We start from the raw sequence: 21,697 nt of genomic DNA on the forward strand, positions 1-21,697 counted from the left end.
TTTTGCTTTTTATGGGCTGTAAATCCCCAATTTCATAATTTATTTGTTGGATGACAATGCGATATATGCCGATATGACAAAGTCTACGATTCAATTCAAGGGATTTTACTGGATTGAATACGACGTAACGTTCACATTTAACAAAATCAGTTGAAATTAACTGATATTCACATAAATAATTCTAAATTATATATATATATATGGCGTAAAACACTCAGGTGACTTGAAGTTCCGCTCTGAGACCCCCAATTTGGACAAATTTCAATATTGTCCTATATTCATGTGTGATACATCATTGGAAAGCTTAAAATCTCAATTTTCTAGGGGCAAGAGCATTTTTCCGTGTAACATGTCTCATCGAATGTCAAGACACAGCTGTGAATGGCCACAGTCGGACTTTTTGGGGATTTTATGGGTGAAACACGGTCATTTAACAAGGTCACAATGCAGAAATCGCAGACATCAACTATTGGTCGATATTTTCTTTTTCAAATATTTACCCTTTAAAAGTTTTTTTTCCAAATTTTCTTTGTTTGCATCGATTATCATCTAAAATATCAGGGAAAATGCAACAGTAACAAAAAAAAAAAATACAATTAAGCGATATTTATGAGGTAGATATCCATGATGTATTTACAGACACTATTATTTTCATTGTGACGTAATTTGTTTAAAAGTTTAAAATGAGTAAGTGAATAATTTTATTTATTTATTTATTTTTTTTTAAAATATTAGACATCAATGATTTTAAGCTAAAAATGATAGCCATTTCGAATAATAATTATCTTTACTTACCTTCTTTTTATGGCTGAGTTGAAACAAAAGCGGTTGCGCGGTGTCTGTAAACGGGCGTCTCTAGGGTAAAACGGACAAATCAAAAATAGTTCAGGGGCTTAATGCGCCATGAAAGTGCTATGGCAGCATATTGGCATATTGTTTTTTTTTGCTTTTGGCTTAAAATACAGCAGTTTATTTTAAAGAGGGGTGCAAGAGCAGAAACTGCTTTTTCAGCCTTGTCTATGTTTTCCGCCATATGTATATGGTTTCGTTGCTAACAGTTTTTTAGACATTGGAATGAAAACATTCTTTTAAACAAAACAGCAAATCTAAAAGATGGCAATGTTGACTGATGCTTGGCATTTCAATCGATTAGATTTGTTTAACCAAGCCAGGGTTTCTCTCAGTGCTTTATAAGTTTGGCGGGTTGCTAGGTTTTTCTTGCCCCCACCCTGCCTGGCTGAAATGCGGGGGTGCTCATTTTTGGGGGGTTATTTTTAGGTTATGTTGTCCACACAACATAATTCACTATGTGCACTTAAAAAAATTTTTTTTTTTTTTTGATGCCGCAAGCTAACTACATTGTGATCAGCATAATGGGCACCCCTGAAATAAAGAATAAAAAGTATACATGTTTTTACCACATCTGGTGATATATTTGAAAGCTCAATGACGACATCCCAGTTCTCTGCCAATGCAATGAATTGCATTGTTGTTGCAATGCACAGCCAAAAGACAGCCTTTTTGTAAGACTACATTTAAGTATTGTTGATAACTGACACTGACTTACAATAACACGTAAAGTGAGTTTCAAAATTCCTGTCATCTCAACATTTTTTTCCCCAAAACATTGTAAGCTGCTGGTGGCTTTTCTACCGTCAGGCTTTGCAATCAATAAATATCAGTGTATCGTAACCTAGGATAAATTCATGCAAATTTTGTTTCTGCGTAAAGACTAACAGGGATGACAATTTAAAAAAGTCAATCTTATAAATCCAAGTATGTTCCAGTTTTACATTCATGAATGTCCATTTTGGAATCATAACTTTTTTTCAGTATTGTAAAAGGACTGAATTACACTAAAATATTGTAATTTTTGTTTCCTTGTGTGTTATGACCGCCTGGCAACTTTGTGTTCTAAATTATTACTATTAAAAAATGTATTGAAATTGGAGAGATCATAAAAAAAGTAAAATTTGCTATTGTCGTATGTGAAAAAGTCACTCATTACAGTTCAGTTTCCTTGAATCTTTCAAAGAACTGTGTATTTAAACACTAAATAAGTGATCCATTGCATATTATGATGGACGACATATTGTCAGGCAGAAGTGAAAGCTGTGATTCACGATTGAATTGTGCTCGAGAGGAAGTCAAAAAGTCACAAATGTAAACTTTTACTAAAAAAAACGTACAGCATTGAACATCGATTTCTCTCTATACAAAAACATTTAACAAAGCATATAAAACACATTTGTACAAAAGACTGATCACATGACGGCCTACATAAAATAAAAAGACCAGCAAGTTAATAATTTCTCTGAGTAAACCAAGGGTGCCGTCCATCGTACGCTGTTGTACACATACAGTTTTTATAAAGATTTATACATAAATACGAGGCATTCTTGTGCTCAGGATGTTTCAGGCAGTGAAAAGAACCCTTTTTTTCCTAACTTTGAAAACAATAAATAGAAATTAAATACATCCACACAAACACGTGTCTACCTGTTGCTGGCATCAATTATGTTTCAGTGCCATTGACGGCGATAGACGTCCAATCCGTCGCCGTCAATGGCGGCTAATGAGTGAAGCGTGAGAGTACACAGCTAACAAACAGAAAGTGGTTAAATCTAAACAGCATGAACGTGAATCTCATTTTGCACCGGTTGAGTGAATGACCGATAAATGACAAGATAGGGTGTCCGCACTGTACATTCAAAGCTAGCTTGTGTGTTTCCACCAGTGGTTTTGTGGTTAAAGCAGCAGCAGGTGTGGCCCACACTGATTGTAGCAGTGCAACAAGAAAGGAAAGAAAACAGCGTCCAAATATGTATTGCCCAACTCCTCACAAGCCCATCTGCATGTCGGCGAAGTTGAAGAAGTTGTCCACGTCGCGGGACGATGTGTTTTTGTTGTCCGAGACGAAAACCTGAGGAGGTGTAGCTGGTTAATTACAATCGTTTTTTGTATTGTGACCTCATTTGTAAATCAAAACACTAGTATTAGTATATAAATTCAACGTAAATGTTTGAGAAAATGAGCAGAAAAAGTAGTGTTGCACCCTCGTTTGTAAATCAAAACACTGGTGTTAGTATATGGCGGAAAACACAGACAAGACTGAAAAAGCAGTTTCTGTTCTTGCACTCCTCTTTAAAAGAAACTGCTGTATTTTAAGCCAAAACAACTGTTGTATTTGATCGAACAAAATGTCTAAATGCTGCCATAGCAGATTCATGGCGCATGAAGCCCCCGAACTATTTTTAATTTGTCCGTTTTACCCTAAAAACCCCCGTTTACAGACGTCGCACAACCGCTTTTGTTTCAACCTACCCATAAAAAGAAGATAAGTACCTACATTTATTATTCAAAATGTCTGTCATTTTTAGCTTAGAATCATTAATTGATGTCTAATATTTAGTTTAAAAAAAGAAAACAACTTTAAAAAAATATTCACTCGCATATTTTAAACTTTTAAACAAATTACGTCACAATGAAAAAATTAGCGTCTGTAAAAAAGTCCCGGATATCTGCCTCATAACTATCGCTTAATTGTATTTTTTTTTGTTATTGTCGCATTTTCCCCGATATGGAAGATGATAAATAATCGATCCAAACAGAGGAAAATTGAAACATAACGTTTAAAAGGGTAACTACATGAAAAAGAAAATCTCGACCACTCCTTGTTGTCTGCGATTTCTGCATCGCGACCCTTGTTATATCACCATGTTTCACCCATAAAATCCCCCACAAATCTGGCTTTGGCCATTCACAGCTGTGTCTTGACACTCGGTGATACATGCTACATGGAGTTTTTGGATCGAAACAAGGTAGATACGCGATAATATCTCATTTAAAATCGTGGCGTCTTTAATTCTGCTCTTGTGTGCTCTCGCCTCCAGTTAGGGTTTTGCTGTGTAATTTTTTTTTTTTTTTTTTTTTTTTTTAAATGCCCACACGTTCAATTTTTTTTCTTCCCCCAGAAAATTGAGATTTTAAGCTTTTCAATGATGTATCACACATGCATATCGAACAATTTTGAAATTTGGCCAAATTAGGGGTCTCAGAGCAGAACTTCAAGTCACCCGAGTGTTTTCCGCCATATACATTCAAAGTAAATGTTTGAGAAAATGAGCAGAAAAAGTAGTGTTGCACTGAAACCATTTTTTGGCTCCTGATACCGATTCAGACACCCAGCTGTATAGTACTGGCCGGTGCCGATACTGTGCCGATGCCAGGGTTTCCCCTAGGATTTTTTTGAAGTTGTGCGGGTGGGCTGCATCAGAGTCGGACAGCCTCACCATGTCGTGCCGCGGCGAAATTGCTTCATATCATGATAAATTAGATTTTTTTTTCACAATTTTTTTCAAGAAGATCCAGAGACTTCATAATTATATTGACCGGACAGATTACCCTGACACTGCGGCACGCCTTTTCGTAGGGGGCCATCCCACACTCCGCTTCGGTTATTCGCAGTTGGTCTTAGTTCTTCTCAAACACATGCAGCGACCCAACGCCGGATTTAGGTTGAAAAAGTACGAAAGCTTTACCGCATAAAAACAGGAAGGATGGTCTCAGAAGTGATTTGTTCGAGGATTCAAGGAAATTATTATATTTTTCGTACCATGCATGCATTTTAAAACGTGATGAAAAAATCAATGGGAGAAATTAGCCGCTACAGTAATGGCATTATACTTCGCAATATTCACCTAAAATAAATGCTTAATACCCGTTTTTTGCTTTTAACCAAGAATTGAGACTGTTTTACGTCCATATCTATAAAGAATTCAGGGATTTCAGCATTTATCCACAAGAATTTCAACATAAAAAGCTCTTTGTGGAGATAAGGCGGCACCACACTGGCTTAAAGACTAGCAGAACATTCGAAATATTTACGTAAAGTAAATGCTAACTGCCCGTTTTTTTTTTTTTTTTTTTTTTGCTTTTAATCAAGAATCCAGACTGTTTCACGTCCATATCCATAAAGATTTCAGGTATTTAAGCATTTATTCACAAGAATTTCAACGTAGAAAAGCTCTTTGTGGTGATAAGGTGGCGCCACAGTGGCTTAAAGACTAGCAGCACATTCGATATATTTACGCAAAATAAATGCTAACTGCCCTTTTTTTTGCTTTTAACAGAGAATTGGGACAGTTTTATGTCCTAATCCATAAAGAGTACAGGAATTAAGCATATATTCACAAGAATTTTCAACGTACAAAGCTCTTTGTCTGTGTTTTCACTCGGTCAGCTTTGACAGAGATAGGCCCCCTATGAATCGGCCGCCACCCAGTGTCCTGTCAATACATTACGAATTCTATGGAAAATCCATAACAAAGATCCATTTGAAATATTTCATTCGCCAGGCTAATGTCGTAGCTCTCAGCTACGGTACATGTACATAAAATGTGTAGCCGATTACAGCTACATTAATAATACATTTTTTCTCGTAGCAATAGTACGACTTAGATCTCGTAGTCCTTCTTTTAATTGGCCCTAATACGTACTACATTATCACAACAGTAATAGTCATTCTGGTAACGAACCCTCGTCCGTTGACAGCTAAAATCTTTTCTAAATACTTCAAAGTACTCATCTGAAAATACAAAACGGCAACTCCATCGTTCTTGCAAAGGAAGGCTATGTGTGTTTACTATTTTCATTGTCATGAACCTGAACGCACCCTAAGTCTTCGATGACAAATAAATAGAGCAGAGTAGTAGACTCACTACGACTGGTAGTTTCTTCAATTTATTCAAAGTAAGTAACGCACCACTTTTGAACGTAAGTAACGGCAATGGCGGAAAAAATAATTAGTTAGATTGCCCCGTTACTGAAAAAAATAACGCCGTCATGTAACAGTGTTATTTATAACGGCGTTATTCCCAACACTGGTAGCGAATGAACGTTTCTTCATTCACAGCCAATGGTTTCGCTCCCACTTCAAATGGATTTGACGTCTTCTAGTGATAAATTCATTTAAATTCACAGCAAAAGGATTTTTCGACACCACATGATTGAACGTCTATCATGGTCTTGGTAAGGGCGACAAGTGCTCCTTTTTCATGGCGGCGTGCATAGCTGGCGGCCATCTTGAGTAGGGCAACTGGCGGTTGGAAAACAGATCTCGAAATGTACATATAGACCCTACTCACCTACGTCACAAAATGATGTGTCGCTGTATCCGGCCGCCATATTGTCCGTATTTTTTAGACCTATTCTCATTGTTTTCAATTAGTCGTGCAAGTTATAGAGCAATTCATGGAAGCCCCGGTGTTATCTGACGCCGTAAACTCATTGGATGCGTTGCATAAAAGGCGTTATGTGGAAAAGCTTCAGTTTATCCATTCGCCAGATCCATATTTGATGCCTAAAACGATGTTTTTCGACCCGCTGTCTTTGCCGTCTTTGCCTGACCCTGATATTTACAACTATCTTGTCCACACAAAAATCAGCCTATTCTCACGAAAGTTTGAAAAACTTTAAGAGCTTGGAGGCTTATAAATGCTACGTTGCTGGTTGGGTGAAACAGAAAATTCGGCAGGAATCTTGTGCTCGGGAAGGTGAGTTACGAAATTTTCAATTCAAAATCTTTTGTTTTTCCAAACATCCACTGTCAAGTCTAATGTATTTCATGTCATTTGTCAATGGAGCTAGAGGTTTTAATGTTTATATGGTTTAGCGATCGCACTCTCACTACATACATATATAATATGTAATAAATATGAAGTGCGATAGCACTACTCCAAATTGTCCCTAGTTGAATTTATTTTTTGGCTTTTGACCTCAATAGTGAAATTGTAAATTAATTGTATGACAACTGTCTTATTATCCCCTTATAATTATATATTTTCAGGTAGTTCATTCACAACGTCTGAGTGTATGTTGTCGTCGATTGTTGTCAGCCCAAAACCCTCTAAATATATATTAAATGCATCTTACCAGATATAAAATGACTACTACATAATCTGTGGTAATCGTTTGGAGCCCAGTTTTCTCGTCGAATTGCAGCAGTCAATCTCGCTCTCCTCTCCAGGTCTCTCGGAATACGGTAAAACTTCAAGTCTCTCCGTCTATCTTCTCTGTTTTTGCAACCGACCGCCACACACGACTTCACCATTTTGATTATTAATGTTAACGAGCAGAAAAACACGCCATAATAGGAGGAATTTACGAAGCGCTAATGCATTAACATGACGAGTATACGGACAACATGGCGCGGGGGCGTGGCTGTGACGTCACGTGAGTAGGGTCTACTGCGCGGCATCGGCACGTTATTTTTTAGTACTCACGGGTGATGTCAATTTAGTGCAACGGTGCAACACTAATAAATAGTAAGGAATGCTAACCTTTGTGCCGTTAAACACATCGTTGGCGATGTTCTTGCAGGCTTCTACCACGCCGTCACCGTTAAACTCCAGCGCGATGACGGGACCTTTGCGATAAAGATTCAAATTAAATAAATCGCAGGGAGGAAGAAGGAATGCCAGCTACGTTCTTGATTAATACTTGTTGATTCATGTACTGTAGATATTTGTTCTCTAAAGCTGTGTAATCAAAAATTCAATCACATATTTTTAAATTCGTTTTTATCTGTAAAAAAAGTTAATTTGTGATTAGTGAATAAAATGACTAAAGTAAATAATTTGTGATATTCTTTTAATATTTCACTTATGAAGTAATGAACACCGTTGAAAATGAATGTAGTAAGATTTTATTTGTAAACATTTTTTTTAGAAAAATATACAACTTATTCAATTTTTTTTTTTTTTTTTTTTTTTTAAGACTTTTGCTTTTTTAAAAAAAATATTTTGTGAGTTTTTGTCATAATCTTATAGTTCACGTTTTGTCTGATTTAGGATTTTTTTTGGTTTACAATTTACAAAATTCTTCTATAGTTTTTCTGAAAGTTTTTGTCATTTTTTGCTTCTTGCCAGTTCATCTGACTTTTATCCTGTATTTGTTCAACATTTTTTGTTCTGATGCTCCAGTTGTAAACTTTAAAAATCAGTTTTTGCCATGTTTTGTCAGTTTTTCGCCAGTTTCATCAAGAGGTTTTGTTTTCACTGATTTTGAAATGAAAGTAATAAGATTTTATTTTTTAAAGTATTTTTTTGAAAATATTCATTATTTCCCCCCAATTTTTGCTAGATTGATTTTTTTTTTTTTTAATTTCATTTTGTCAGTTTTTGTCATAATCTTAGTCATTTTAGGTTCACGTTTTGCCTGATTTTTGTCAGGTTTTTTTTTTTTTTTTGTCAGATGATTTTACAAAATTCTTGTATAATTCCTCTGTCAGCAGTTTTTGCCATTTTAGATTCTTGACAGATCATCTGACTTTTGTCCTGTATTTGTTTTTTGTTTTTTTTTACGTTCTGATCTTTCAATTTTTATTAGGGCTGTCAAAATGATCGCGTTAACGGGCGGTAATTAGTTTTTTAAATTAATCACGTTAAAATATTTGACGCAATTAACGCACATGCCCCGCTCAAACAGATTAAAATGACAGAACAGTGTCACAATGTCCACTTGTGACTTGTGTTTTTTGGAGTTTTGTCGCCTTCTGCTGGCGCTTGGGTGCGACGGATTTTATGGGTGTCAGCACCCATGAGCATTGTGTAATTATTGACATCAACAATGGCTACTAGTTTATTTTTTGATTGAAAATTTTTACAAATTTTATTAAAACAAAAACATTAAGATGGGTTTTAATATAAAATTTCTATAACTTGTACTAACATTTATCTTTTAAGAACTACAAGTCTTTCTATCCATGCAAGTCTTTCTATCCATGGATCGCTTTAACAGAATGTTAAGAATGTTAATGCCATCTTGTTGATTTATTGTTATAATAAACAAATACAGTACTTATATACCGTATGTTGAATGTATATATCCATCTTGTGTCTTATCTTTCCATTCCAACAATAATTTACAAAAAAATATGGCATATTTTATAGAAGCTTGAATTACGATTAATTACGATTAATTAATTTTTAAGCTGTAATTAACTCGTTTAAAAAAAATTTAATGACAGCCCTAATTTTTATACATTTTCCAATCAGTTTTTGCCATGTTTTGTCCATTTTTGTCAGATGATTTCTGACAGTTTTATCAAGTTCTTATGTTTTTACTCATTTTTGTCTCCAGACTATTTTTTTTCAACCAGATCTTTGCCTTCCTACTTATGTTTTTGCAGTTTTAATATATTTATGATTAACTATTTTTTTTGTCAAATTTGGAATCAGTTTTTCTCATATTTAACAGTTTGTTTTTCAAATATTGTCTTACTACGTAATATTTTTTTAACATCGAAAAAGATTTAAAAAAACACTGCGACATTTGCTTGCTAAAAATAAAGGTTGAATTTGACACAGCGACTTGGCGGAAAAGAATTTGAGAAAAGCGTTCAGCGACCTTTGCTAATCCACTCCACAAGATCGTCCGCATTGTTCTGGAAGACACGTTTGACGTCTTCGGGCCGCATCGACACCTCTTTGGTCTGGATCAGCACGAAGTCTTTGGCTGTCGCCTGTGTGAGAGGATAAAGTGATGATGAGCGCCTCATAAACATCTGCCGTGATTGTGCGGAAGGAATTGCAAAGAGTCATCCAAACTTCCTGATGAGTCAGGCAGATTTTGAGAGCAACGCGAGCATAAATGGAATCTTTTCAGTCACAACACACATGTAGTCTTACGTACAGTCTTACCATTAGCAACCAAACTCATCAAAATAGATTTTACATTCATTCTAATTCTTCATTGTCAGTCAAGATTACCGTAATTTTTGGACTATAAGGCGCACCTGACTATGTGCCACCACCCACCAAATTTGACACAAAAATGGCATTTGTTCATAGATAAGACGCACTGGACAATAAGCCGCAGCTGTCCTCACTGTATTATGGGATATTTACACCAAAAGATATTAACCGGTAACACTTTGACAGTGGCATCATAAGACAACTATGTGCAGTCATGGCCATAGGACCAAATGAACCAACATTAAGCTTCAAAAAGGTTCATTTGGCCATCACTGCTCCCTCAGGGGGGGTCAACATCTGCTTTCACCTGCTGTCAACACTGTTGTCATTCAGCATGCCTCCTAGCATGCATTGCAGCACTACAAATGCAAATAAAAATCAAAATTCCTGTTCTGTGCTAACTGTTTCTTCAGTTACTGTTCTAGTTGTTTCATTAATTGCTAGTTATGGTACGAGGGGCATTCAAAAAGTAATGCACTCAAGTGCATTGCTCGTACAGGATTTTACCAATCTTGTTTGTATTTGGCACATACATGATAGGACACACCTTTTTCCGATTGTTATATGTGTTTGTCTTATTTCAGATTTTTAAAGCTTAAACTAGCTTCCAAAATGGCTGCCCCTCTTGAAGCCCGTCAGAGGTGGATGGGAGACCACTACGGCACTTATCGGCTATGCTGGCTTTACCTACCTCTTCATGGTCTTCAGTACTGTTATTAAATCGCTGTACCCATCTTTTTACAGTACTATTGTTAGAGCTGGGAATCTTTGGGCACCTAACGATTCGATTACGATTCAGAGGCTCCGATTCGATTATAAAACGATTATTGATGCACCCCGCTCCTTTTTTTTTTTTTTTTTTTTTTTTTTTTATGTTTTGTACATTAGTTCCAAAATTGTTCAAAAATACTCTCAGGCTAAACCAAACTACTATTTCAGTATCAAGTTAACGTATAGCAGTAAACAAATATACAAAAATAACAGTAAATAAAAAACTCCAGTCCCCATTCTGCATCAGCAGCTTTAAACTACATTCAATAAATTTAATGTTGTGAATCAACCGTAAAGTTGTTAAAATTGCTCCCCTTATTCCATAATTTCCCTTTTGTCTACTTTCGACATGTGAAAGTTTTAACACTATTTTAAAGATAGATTCAAGTCAATATTTTACCGATTTAGGAGTATTTCAGATAAAAAGTTAATTAGGTTTGCTTGGAAGGTTCGCTACAACAGCCTTGCAGGGAAGTGTACTGATTTAAGATGGCGGCCATTTACTAACGCCCGCATCTAGCTTTTTGTAGGTGTGCTGCTAACGCTACCGAATCTATATTGCATCTAGTCCTATATAAATGATATCTACGGTAACGTGGATGTACTGAGTAGCAGCTTTTCGGCAGCAGTCAGGTATGTTGTTGTGTTTTTTTATCTCGTGGCATGAGTTGAGCGAGAGCCGTGAGTTGAGTATTGGCATTACCCGAGGGGCCGGGTAATGAGAAGCATGATGTTTAGCTACTCTCGCTCCGTTCCTCATTGACCGCGCGGCGCGCTGAGTGTGTTGTACTTCCACTTTACTTGGCATATTTCAGTAATCGGAATTTGGATGTTTGTGAATCGTTTTCGAATCTTCCACGGCCGAAACGCGAATAATCTAAGAATCGGAAATTTTGCACACCTCTAACTATTGTCTATGGTATCATCGTTTTAGGTTTCTCCCTCTGCAACAAGGAATTCGATTACAGCTCTTTGTTTCTGATGAGCTTCAAGATGGGCAGCCATTTTGGAAGCTAGTTTATGCTTTAAAAATCTGAAAATAAGAAAAACACATATAACAATCGCAAAAAAAGTGTGTCCTATCATGTTTGTGCCAAATACAAACAAGAAATCCTGTATGAGCAATGCACTTGAGTGCATTACTTTTTGAGTGCCCCTCGTATTTTGGTAACACAGTGGCAGTGACAGGGGCGCCATAGGACTGTCATAAGACCATCATAATATGACATGACACTCCCATGAGCATTAATGAATGCTTATGACATATGTCCTTTTGTGTCAACCAGCAAATGATCTCACTTTTAAATGGATGTAATAGATCCAAGCTGGACATAAATGGAGTTAGTGTAATTTGCCAGATGCCACTTAATGACATTGTCATAAGCATTAATTAATGCCCATGGTAGTGTCATGTCATAATTATGACGGTCTTATGATGAAGCTATCAAAGAAAGTGTTACCTATTAACCCAAATAAATCAACAAATAAGCCGCATTTGACTATAAGCCACAGGATTAAAAATGGCAGCTTATAGTCCGAAAATTACGGTATTTATTAGGGGTGCAACGGTTCAGTTAGCCCACAGTTCGGTTTGAACCTCGGTTTTGGGATCCTGGTTTCGGTGTGCGTTTTGCTTTTTTTTTTTTTCTTTCTTTTTTTAAAAACTGCCTTTATTTTGCTTTTAAGAAAACACTTTCATGTTTTTTTTTCATTTTTTAAAAACAAACAAACAAAAACATAGTAACCTTTGCTATGTTTGGAGGTCATTTAATGTTGTGAATCAACCGTTAAAGTTGATAAAATTGCTCCCGTTTTTGCATTAGTTCCCTTCTGTCTACTTTCGACATGTGAAAAATTTTAAACTGTTTCATCCTTTAAAGATAGACTCAAGTCAAGATTGTGCCGATTTAGGAGTATTTTAGATAAAAAGTAGGAGTATTTTAGATAAAAAGTTACTTAGGTTCGCTAGGAAGGTTCACTACAAAAGAGCCTTTCTGAGAAGTTTACTGCTCTAAAATGGCGGCTGTTCACTAACACTACCGAGTCTGTCATTTCGCATGCAGTTCTATATGCATGAGATATCTAGGCGTAGATTGTAGGCTGTCGGCTACAGTCAGTAAATATTGGCGCCACCTAGCCTAGCATCGCGTTTGCTACAGCGTCACAACAAACAATTTTCCCTCTCCGTGTCTCTGACTTTTCTGTAACGCACATCGTCTCGTTGCCGAAACGTTATAGTGGACCGTCACAGTTAGGTAGTAGCACTCTGTAGCACTGGACCTCCAACTATCAGTGGTCAGGGCGACACTATCATCTTTTGATGGCTTTGCGTGCCATTTAATAAATGTCGGGGATTACGTTGTTGGAGAAATATGTCCGCGAGGGAACAATTTAATGCGGGTCAAGCGTTGCAAATAAATTAACGAAGCCCGCCGTGTGTTTTCACTGGTGTCATCTTCGGGGTTGTCCTGCGCTGAGAAAGTGATATCTGTGGGTGATGCCGGCTGAGGTGCCGAAGTCATGTTCTAAGTGTTGCCGTTAGCATAGGGAACAAGCGCTGCGCAATGCTTGCAAATTGTTTTAATTTTTTTTTTTCCAATATTTTCTCTCCCTCCACATTGTAGCCCACAGGGAAACCGAAATGTAGCCACACTGCAGATTTGAAAGAAGCCGGTGCTTCCTCAAAATCCGGTCTCTCCACTCCTCCGCTCGCCATAGCTTTGTTTTCTCTCTTGTTTCACTTTCACTTCGCTCGTAAGCGAGAGAGGGCGTTACACGGCTTCTATTAAACAGGTGCTTGACAGCGATCGGACATTTACTTGCAGGGCGGGAATATCTCCACAGCAGTGCTTCCCGTCACACACAGGCACACATAGCTCGACCAATTCATTCCACAAGCGTTCGGAATAAATTCATTGCAAAACCGAAAAGGCGCGGTTCATAAAGGCGTATTGAACCGCACGGTTCGGCTTTGAACCGCAAACCATTGCACTGCTAGTATTCATAGATAAATAAATAATCAAAAGATATTTGTTTGTATGTTTCTGGTAAAAAAAAAAAATCACATTAAAATATTTAAGAAATAATTGCCAGTATAATAACTCATTCACAGCCATTGACAGTGATAGAAGACAACAAATCAGTTTGATATAGGATGGCTGGCATTGAGTAATTATGTTTCACTGCCATTGATGGCTATGGACGTCCAATCCATTTTGACCGGAATCACTCAATCGCTGCCAGCCCCTCCTAGTCAAACCATAAACAAAAACAGACACAGCCTTGCCTGCTCCCTCACCTCATCGATCATTTTGCGTGCGTTGGCGGTAGTATACTCTCCAGCGAAGAACACAAATAGGCAGGACTCCTCGCTGTCCTTGCGCCGGCCCCCTTTGGTCAGCGGCACGATACTGCGTGCCGCGTCCGCCGAGATGCGGACCCCCTTGAAGTCTGAATCCGCGCCAGGGGCCGGCACCGACTCCAGTACGGCGGCGCTTTCGGGCAACAAACTCCAGTTGGTCTCTCCCGCCACGGGTGTGAAGTCGTGAACGTTGCTCCAGTTGTTGTTGAAGATGCTCAAGCCGGCGTCCTTGAAGTGGAAAGCCAGTTCGGGGTAGTAGTACTGGAAGCAGCCCACCTTGACGCCAGTGGAAGACTCAATAATGGGTTGCGTTGCGCAGCATAGGAACACCTGCGGGAACCAGATATTAGCTTTTACAAAAAACAAAAAAAAAGCTACTTGATGTGAAAAGAAGGGATGTCCCAATCACATATTTTTGCTCCCGCGTTCGAGTCACCTGATTTTGAGAATCTGCCGATACCGAAAAATGTGTTGTTCAAAATATAAAAAAAATAAAAAGTTTTAAACATGGTACTGTCCCACCATGCCACCTTCATAATGTTAATTATTTTCAAACAAGCCCTCCCTCGCCGGGCTGGGTGGGTGGGGGCCGTGGCCCTGGGTTGGCGCCCGCGTGGCGTCTCCGGTCGTCTGCGTGGCTGTCACGCGCTTGGTGGGGCTCGCGTGCGGCTGAATGTGATAGTGCGCGCTCGGGTGGGGGGTCCCGGTGCCGGGAGTGGCGATGGGGCGGTCACCAATGGGCTTACACTCACAAGGGATTCACACGATTACTAGGTTCCAGATCACAGAGCTGATTTGTGTACACTCTACCGCTTTCAACCACTTAGCTTATAGACTCCACCACCCCCATCCCCCTCTTTCCCTGGTCGACAGGCCCCCCACATGGTGTCAACCGGAAATACATCTAGCTAACGATAGCACCAACATATTAGTAGTTAGTGTAGACCACAGGTGTCAAACCGATTCCAGAAAGGGCCAAGTGGGTGCAGGTTTGCTTTCCAACCAATTAGATCTTTTACATGTGTAATCAGTTAAACTTTGTCAGGTGCTGCTTGTTTCAGCAGGAAGTTCATTGGTTAAACTCTGCGTTGTATCGGTTGGAACAAAATCCAACACCCACTTGGCCCTTTCTGGAATCTGTTTGACACCTGTGGTGTAGACGTTCAATGTATTTCTTGTTGTTGTTTGTTTGTGTTTCTTTTCTTTCTTTTCTTGTGTTTCTTTTCTTCTGTTCCCCCATAACCCCTTCCTGTTCGCTGCTTTGTCTTAATAAACTAGGTATGGAGAATGATCACAATGGGAGTATGTCATACTCTCAATGTGAAACATTAAAACTGTTCAGACCAACCGGGCACTTAGACTTCCATTGTCCGTGTCAAACAGCTGAACAGGACAGGTTAAAAAAAAAATAATGAAAAAAATATATATATATTTTCAAACAAGAATAATGTAGAAAAATGCTCATTCTTTATCAAATTCTTCATTGAGTGAGTCCACTCAAATCCGCTCCCACTGCTGAGAACAGCCTCTCACTTGCAGAACGAGTTGTGCAGAACAAAATAAGGTTGCAAATTATTTTAGTTTAAATTAGGGCTGTCAAACGATTAAAATTTGTAATCGAGTTAATTACAACTTAAAAATTAATTAATTGCAATTAATCGCAATTCAAACCATCTATAAAATATGCCATATTTTTCTGTAAATTATTGTTGGAATAGAAAGATAAGACACAAGATGGATATATACATTCAGCACACGGTACATAAGGAAGGTATTTGTTTATTATAACAATAAATCAACAAGATGGCATTAACATTATTAACATTCTGTTAAAGCGATCCATGGATAGAAAGACTTGTAGTTCTTAAAAGATAAATGTTAGTACAAGTTATAGAAATTTTATATTAAAACCCCTCTTAATGTTTTGGTTTAAATAAAATTTGTAAAATTTTCAAATCAAAAAAATAAACTAGTAGCCCGCCATTGCCATAATTACTTACACAATGCTCATGGGTGCTGAAGCCCAAGCGCCAGCAGAGGGCGGCAAAACTCCATAAAACACAATTAACAAGTGGGCATTTCACAGTACTGTCATTTAAATGTGCGTTAATTGCGTCAAATTTTTTAACGTGATTAATTTTAAAAATTCATTACCGCCCGTTAACGCGATAATTTAGTTTAAATACATTGGTACCTCGACGTATGATCGCTTCAACATGAGATCTTTTCGTCATCCGACATAAAATTTGAATCGCCATTTGTTTCTACATCCGACGACATGCTCGAAATATGACGATTCATGACACCGCCACAGTTTCTTTGTTTTCCCACAAGATGGACGCATGGCGGATTTTCTTGTGGGAGAAATCAACATGAGTTCGAAGAATGTTAGTGCAGGTGGTGAAAAAAGTGAGGCTTACCACTGAAATGAAGGTGGAAATGATAGAAAAATATGAGCGTGGTGTGCGCCGTAGTTACACGGGTAATACGGCCGTAGAATGTCTAAGATCTCGACGGTCGTCCTCCGACTTCCGTTCGCCAGTCTTTATAAGTTAAGGTGACAATTACTATTGAGGTAACATCACCAAAAAATCGTTAGGTTTTTAAACATTTATTTCAGAACTTGTACAACACAGCATGCCTACTGTCCGCCGCAGCTGAACAAAGTAAAAGCAAAATGTCCTCTCTCACTGTCAAGTCAGCTCGGCGGTGCCTTCAGGTAAACCACGCAACACACATCAGTCACACTAGAAATTATTATCCCGCTTTTTATTCATAATTTATTTGTTTTACTCTGTGTAATTGCCATTTGCAATTAGGAGAGGGAACCTTTTGATACCTCACGATACGATACGATTTGCGATACAAAGCTCACGATAACGATGATCTGACGATATGGCGATACAACGATTATTGATACATTGGTCAGGAAATCATTGTAGGATATTCTACAAACAACTAATAAACAGAAAAAAAACAAGCTTCTGCTGTGAATTGGAAGGAGTTTATCACTAGTAGACGTCCAATCCATTTGAACTGGGTGGCTGCCACCCTCCCACTTCAAACGGATTGAACGTCTATAGCCGTCAGTGGCAGCCAATGCCAGGAAATGAGGTAATTTTGGGCTATTTAAGGTCATTTACCTGTTGATTTTCAGTTACTTCCTGCTGATTTGGGGGTATTTTATGGGTCACTTCCTGTTTGTTTTGAGTTACAGAACAGGAAGTGACCTGGGAATCACCCAAATGAATCGGCAGTGACTCAAACTCAACAGGAAATGACCTGTAAATGCCCTGAAAATCGGACAGAATGACAGTGAATACTCTGGTTTCGAATGAACGAACGTTCCCAGTCTAAATGGATTGGGCGTCGTGCACCGTCAATGCAGCCTTAGAGTTAACTGAGACACTATTATGGTGGAAGATTTTGGTAGCAACTTGTTGGTTCCTTTCTATTTATTTTTTTAGACATTGACACACTTTTAAAACGATATCTCAATTCTTGGCAGGAGCATATCGATAACCTTTTGGGATACAAAATATCACGATATATCACCATTGTGATATTTTGTCACACCCCTATTTGCAATACTACCAGCAGCATTTATTAAGGATTTAATATACCTTAATAGAATTATAATGTATTCTTATGGGAAAATCCTGCTCGACATACGACCATTTTGACTTACAAACAAGATCCTGGAACGAATTAACTTTGTATGTAGAAGTAGCACTGTACTTTGTTTACTGTATCTATAGACCCTACCCACCGACGTCACAAAATCACGTGATCGCTGTATTGTTCCGCCCCCTTGTCCGTCATTTTGTGTCTGTATTATCAATGGTCTCAATTGATCGAGCAATTTATAATGCATTTCATAGAAGACCCGGTGCTTTCGGATGCCGTAAACTCACTTGATGCGTTGCATAAAAGGCGTTATGTGGAAAAGCTTCAGTTTTTCCATTCGCCAGATCCATATTTGATGCCTAAATCGATGTTTTTCAACCCGCTGTCTGCACCGTATTTGCCAGACATCTGCTAGCTACCCTGATATTTAAAACTATCTTGTCCACACAAAATCAGCCTATTCTCACGAAAGTTTGAAAAACTTTAAGAGCTTGGAGGCTTATAAATACTTCGTTGCTGGTTGGGTGAAACAGGTCCTCGTCCACGAAAATTCGAAAATTCGGCAGGAATCTATCTTGTGTTTGGAAAGGTGAGTTACGAAATTTTCAATTCAAAATCTTTTGTTCTTGCTAACATCCACTGTCAAGTCTAATGTATTTCATGTCATTTGTCAATGGAGCTAGGGCTTTTAATGTTTATATGGTTTAGCGATAGCACTCTCACTACATACATACGTGTATGTTGTCGGCGATTAGCCTAGCAATGATCTTAATTGTGGTTGTCAGCCCCAAACCCTCTAAATATATATTAAATGCATCTTACCAGATATAAAATGACTACTACATAATCTGTGGTAATCGTTTGGAGCCCAGTTTTCTCGTCGAATTGCAGCAGCCCATCTCGCTCTCTCCTCTCCGGGTCTCTCGGAATCCGGTAGAACTTCAAGTCTCTCCTTCTATCTTCTCTGTTATTGCAACCGACCGCCACACACGCCTTCACCATTTTGATTAATAATGTTAACGAGCAGAAAAACACGCCGTAAATAGGAGGAATGTACGTAGCCGTAACAGGTAAACACGATGTGTTGACGGACAATTGGGCGGCACCAGTCAGGAGGGCGGAGTTGTGACGTCACGTGGGTAGGGTCTATACCTCTGCTGAGGTTATGGTGTAACAAATATGAACAGGGCCCAGGTGCGAAGAGCGGGACTCCCCCCGAGTGGATCATCCGGGGGGTTGGGTGCTTGTGGACAAATATTCGCAGGTCCCTCATGATGATCATCCGGTGTGTGTCTGGAATTTTTTTTGCAGGCCCATCCAGGAAACCGGCCAAGCGGAGGATGGCTTACAGAGATATTTTAACACTTAGAACACTATATCACAACTCTGCGCATCATCTTACCTTTCTCTTTGACCCTCCCCTCGCCCAACCCCGGCCACTTTACGACCACAAACCGGTCACACCACCAGCTCCCCCCTAAATTCCGCCCTTGCTCTGAATTATTGTGTTGCTTGCAAGTCATCTACTGCCACTGACAGTGATAGACATCAACTCCATTTCAACTGGGAAGGCTGGCACTGAGGGATCCTATTTCCCTGCCAATGAGTTAATACTCAAATAAATTACAAAAAAAAAAAAAAAAAAACATTTTAGGACCAGATCTTTTTTTCCCAGTTTCCGATTCTCTGGAAATCACATGACCGGGCTTGATTTCCAATCACGTGTTTGGATCGGGGACATCCCTTGTGAAAAAATATCAACAATAGCATTACCTCCATCTTTTTACAGTCCCGCGTGCGGAACTGCTGGCATGCCACCACACAGCGGATGTCTTTGCAGTCCCGGAAGAAGACGCTACCCTTGACGGGGCCCAGGACGATGCGGCAGTTGATGCAGTCATCCACGGTGATGGCCGCCGAGTGGTCGAACACGTAGATGTCACAGTTGTGGCAGTCCTGGATGACAAACTGCTGGCCGTTGAGCTTTCCTGGGAGGCGACCCGCTGTCGTGTCTTTGAGGCCTGTCAGCATGTAGTCCTTGGGGTCCACCTGGGTGGAGCAAACATGTGGTCCGTCTTAATTATACATTATTACTAAAGAAAAAACGGTAAGATAATGATAATAAACATGGATATGTTAATAGGCAAAAAGTTGGACATAAAGTGCCCACATGCTCGTCTCCTGTGATAGAATTTTGTATCGAAGTTCATCCGAATCATTTGTGCTTACAAGTGAACATTAACCATGCCCCCCAGTTTACTTACACTGAAAACTGGTTTGTTAATGTTACGCTATCGTTTCGTTTAATGTTACAGTGTATGTATGGCTGCCCGTTCTCTCCCTCCTCCTGCTCAGCTAGCTCGCGTATTCGTTACGTCACTAGACTTCAGCCCTCATGGTAAGTGCTTGTATATAAATAACATTTTTTATACTTCTAATTTCTTTTTCAGGTGTCTTTTATACCGATAATGAGTTAATACAGGTAACGAGTGGAGCCTCGTTAGACCTAGTTAGAAGAAGTTAGACCTCTTTGACAGCCAGAAATCTTGCTTGTTTGTAGGTGCCCAAATACTTATTTTCCACCATGATTTGCAAATAAATTCTTTAAAAATCAAACAATGTGATTTTCTGTTTTTTTTCTCCATATTCTGTCTCTCATGGTTGAGGTTTACCCATGTTGACAATTACAGGCCTCTCTAATATTTTCAAGTGGGAGAACTTGCACAATTAGTGGTTGACTAAATACTTATTTGCCCCACTGTATATAAGCGCTTGTCAAACACCATAGAAATTTTCATACAGTTTTAATACTGGAACTAAATAAAAGCCTGGATTTTTTTGCTGAGTAAATAATGAAAAATCTTTTATAACGTGCAGTCACCAACCCGGAAGTTGAATTGACGGTCAGGTTAAACGCGGTGAAGCAACGTGTATTTTGAAATCCTCTAATGGGATTAAATGTTACGTGGAGTGAGAGACAGGGAAGCCGATATCTCGAGTGGAATTGTCAAAAGCCTTGCAAGTAAAAACACAGCTCCACCGAGTGCACCTGCTCGCTACAAGAGTCAGGTAAAGCTCATATCTGAGTAATATCCGTGCTAACACGCATCCATCGAATCATTCGCCATTTGCCAAGTGTCACTTTTACATATTCACCTCCCCACGCAGACACAAAAAGAATGATTTAAAAAATAAATAAATAAATACGGCGTGTATTTCAAAATTGTGGTTAAAATTGCAGAACCTTTTCTCTCTTGTCCCAGCTGTACTGCTTCGGTGCCGCCTCGTCCGTGTTGTTGCCAAGGGGAACCGCGTTGCTTGTCGTCGTAGTTTCCACCGTCGTCGTCGTCGGCGCGCGCTCGTCCGGCGACTTTCGTTTGGATTTTTTCGAGAAAAAGCACCCCATTTTGTATCGATATTGTTTTGTTTTCACCGGGCTTTGCAGATAAGTTACGTGTGGCACAAGGTTGCGTGAGATTTAGTTGACACGATTTTTTTTCTCCTTCCCGTTTCTCCTTCTGGGGTTGGCAACCAATCATCTCAGAGCAGGGTGTTTCAGAAGCCAATCACAGCTCTCGATTTTATAGTGAGGGTGTGTGCCGCTTGTGATACATTCACAGACCACTTTTCAAGAAAGCACAAATGAATATTCTTTTATAAATGCATAATTTAAAGACTGTTGTTTCGTTTATATGTTTGGATAATATTTAAAATATTCATTTGACATATTATTTTATTTTTCAAATCACAGTCACATTCTTGGACTATGGTTAACCAATCGCTATTGTTTTAAACATCACATTTACCATTTACTCCGAATGCACCTTTTGTCATGCCTTCTTGGGTGTTTCCTTTACAATTAGAAGCAGCTGTTGCACCCAGAAAAATGAACAACCCCGAGTTGATATTCTTTTTTTTTTTTTTTTTAAAAGGGTCATAAAATGACTGTAATGTACATACAAATATTAGGGAAGTCATGCAATCTTAAAAATCATCCAAAAACAATGCGCCAAGTAGATTAGTTTGCAGTTTAAATTGATAAAGCTAATCAGTCTGAAGGATGTTTGCTAACCACATGACTTCAAATCACCCTGCATGCTATTTAACTTTCACATTAGGTAAATAAAAGTAAATAATTGAACTGTTGGACAAGGGAAGTATTTTATCTTTTAGCTTGCATGCA

General features: G+C 38.7%; 2 protein-coding genes across 2 annotated transcripts in view; one reads left to right on the forward strand and one right to left on the reverse strand.

Moving 5' to 3' along the window:
• Window positions 1–2,142: 2,142 nt before the first annotated feature.
• On the reverse strand, window positions 2,143–21,052 carry rp2 (RP2 activator of ARL3 GTPase). The gene is made up of 6 exons (XM_057840642.1): window positions 20,759–21,052; window positions 19,288–19,563; window positions 13,825–14,217; window positions 9,409–9,523; window positions 7,341–7,426; window positions 2,143–2,923 (listed from the first exon to the last, which is right to left on the reverse strand). Exons 1-6 carry the CDS (start codon window positions 20,918–20,920, stop codon window positions 2,840–2,842), a joined length of 1,116 nt encoding a protein of 371 aa, XP_057696625.1. The 5' UTR covers window positions 20,921–21,052; the 3' UTR covers window positions 2,143–2,839.
• Window positions 20,418–21,697, forward strand: part of slc9a7 (solute carrier family 9 member 7) — a 66,018-nt gene continuing 64,738 nt past the window's right edge. Inside the window, exon 1 of the mRNA XM_057840644.1 lies at window positions 20,418–20,583. The gene's annotated coding sequence lies outside the window, so the exon portion shown is untranslated. The remainder of the gene's footprint in view (window positions 20,584–21,697) is intronic.

The sequence above is a fragment of the Corythoichthys intestinalis genome, chromosome 7 (assembly GCF_030265065.1).
Source record: "Corythoichthys intestinalis isolate RoL2023-P3 chromosome 7, ASM3026506v1, whole genome shotgun sequence".
Classification (NCBI taxonomy): domain Eukaryota; kingdom Metazoa; phylum Chordata; class Actinopteri; order Syngnathiformes; family Syngnathidae; genus Corythoichthys; species Corythoichthys intestinalis.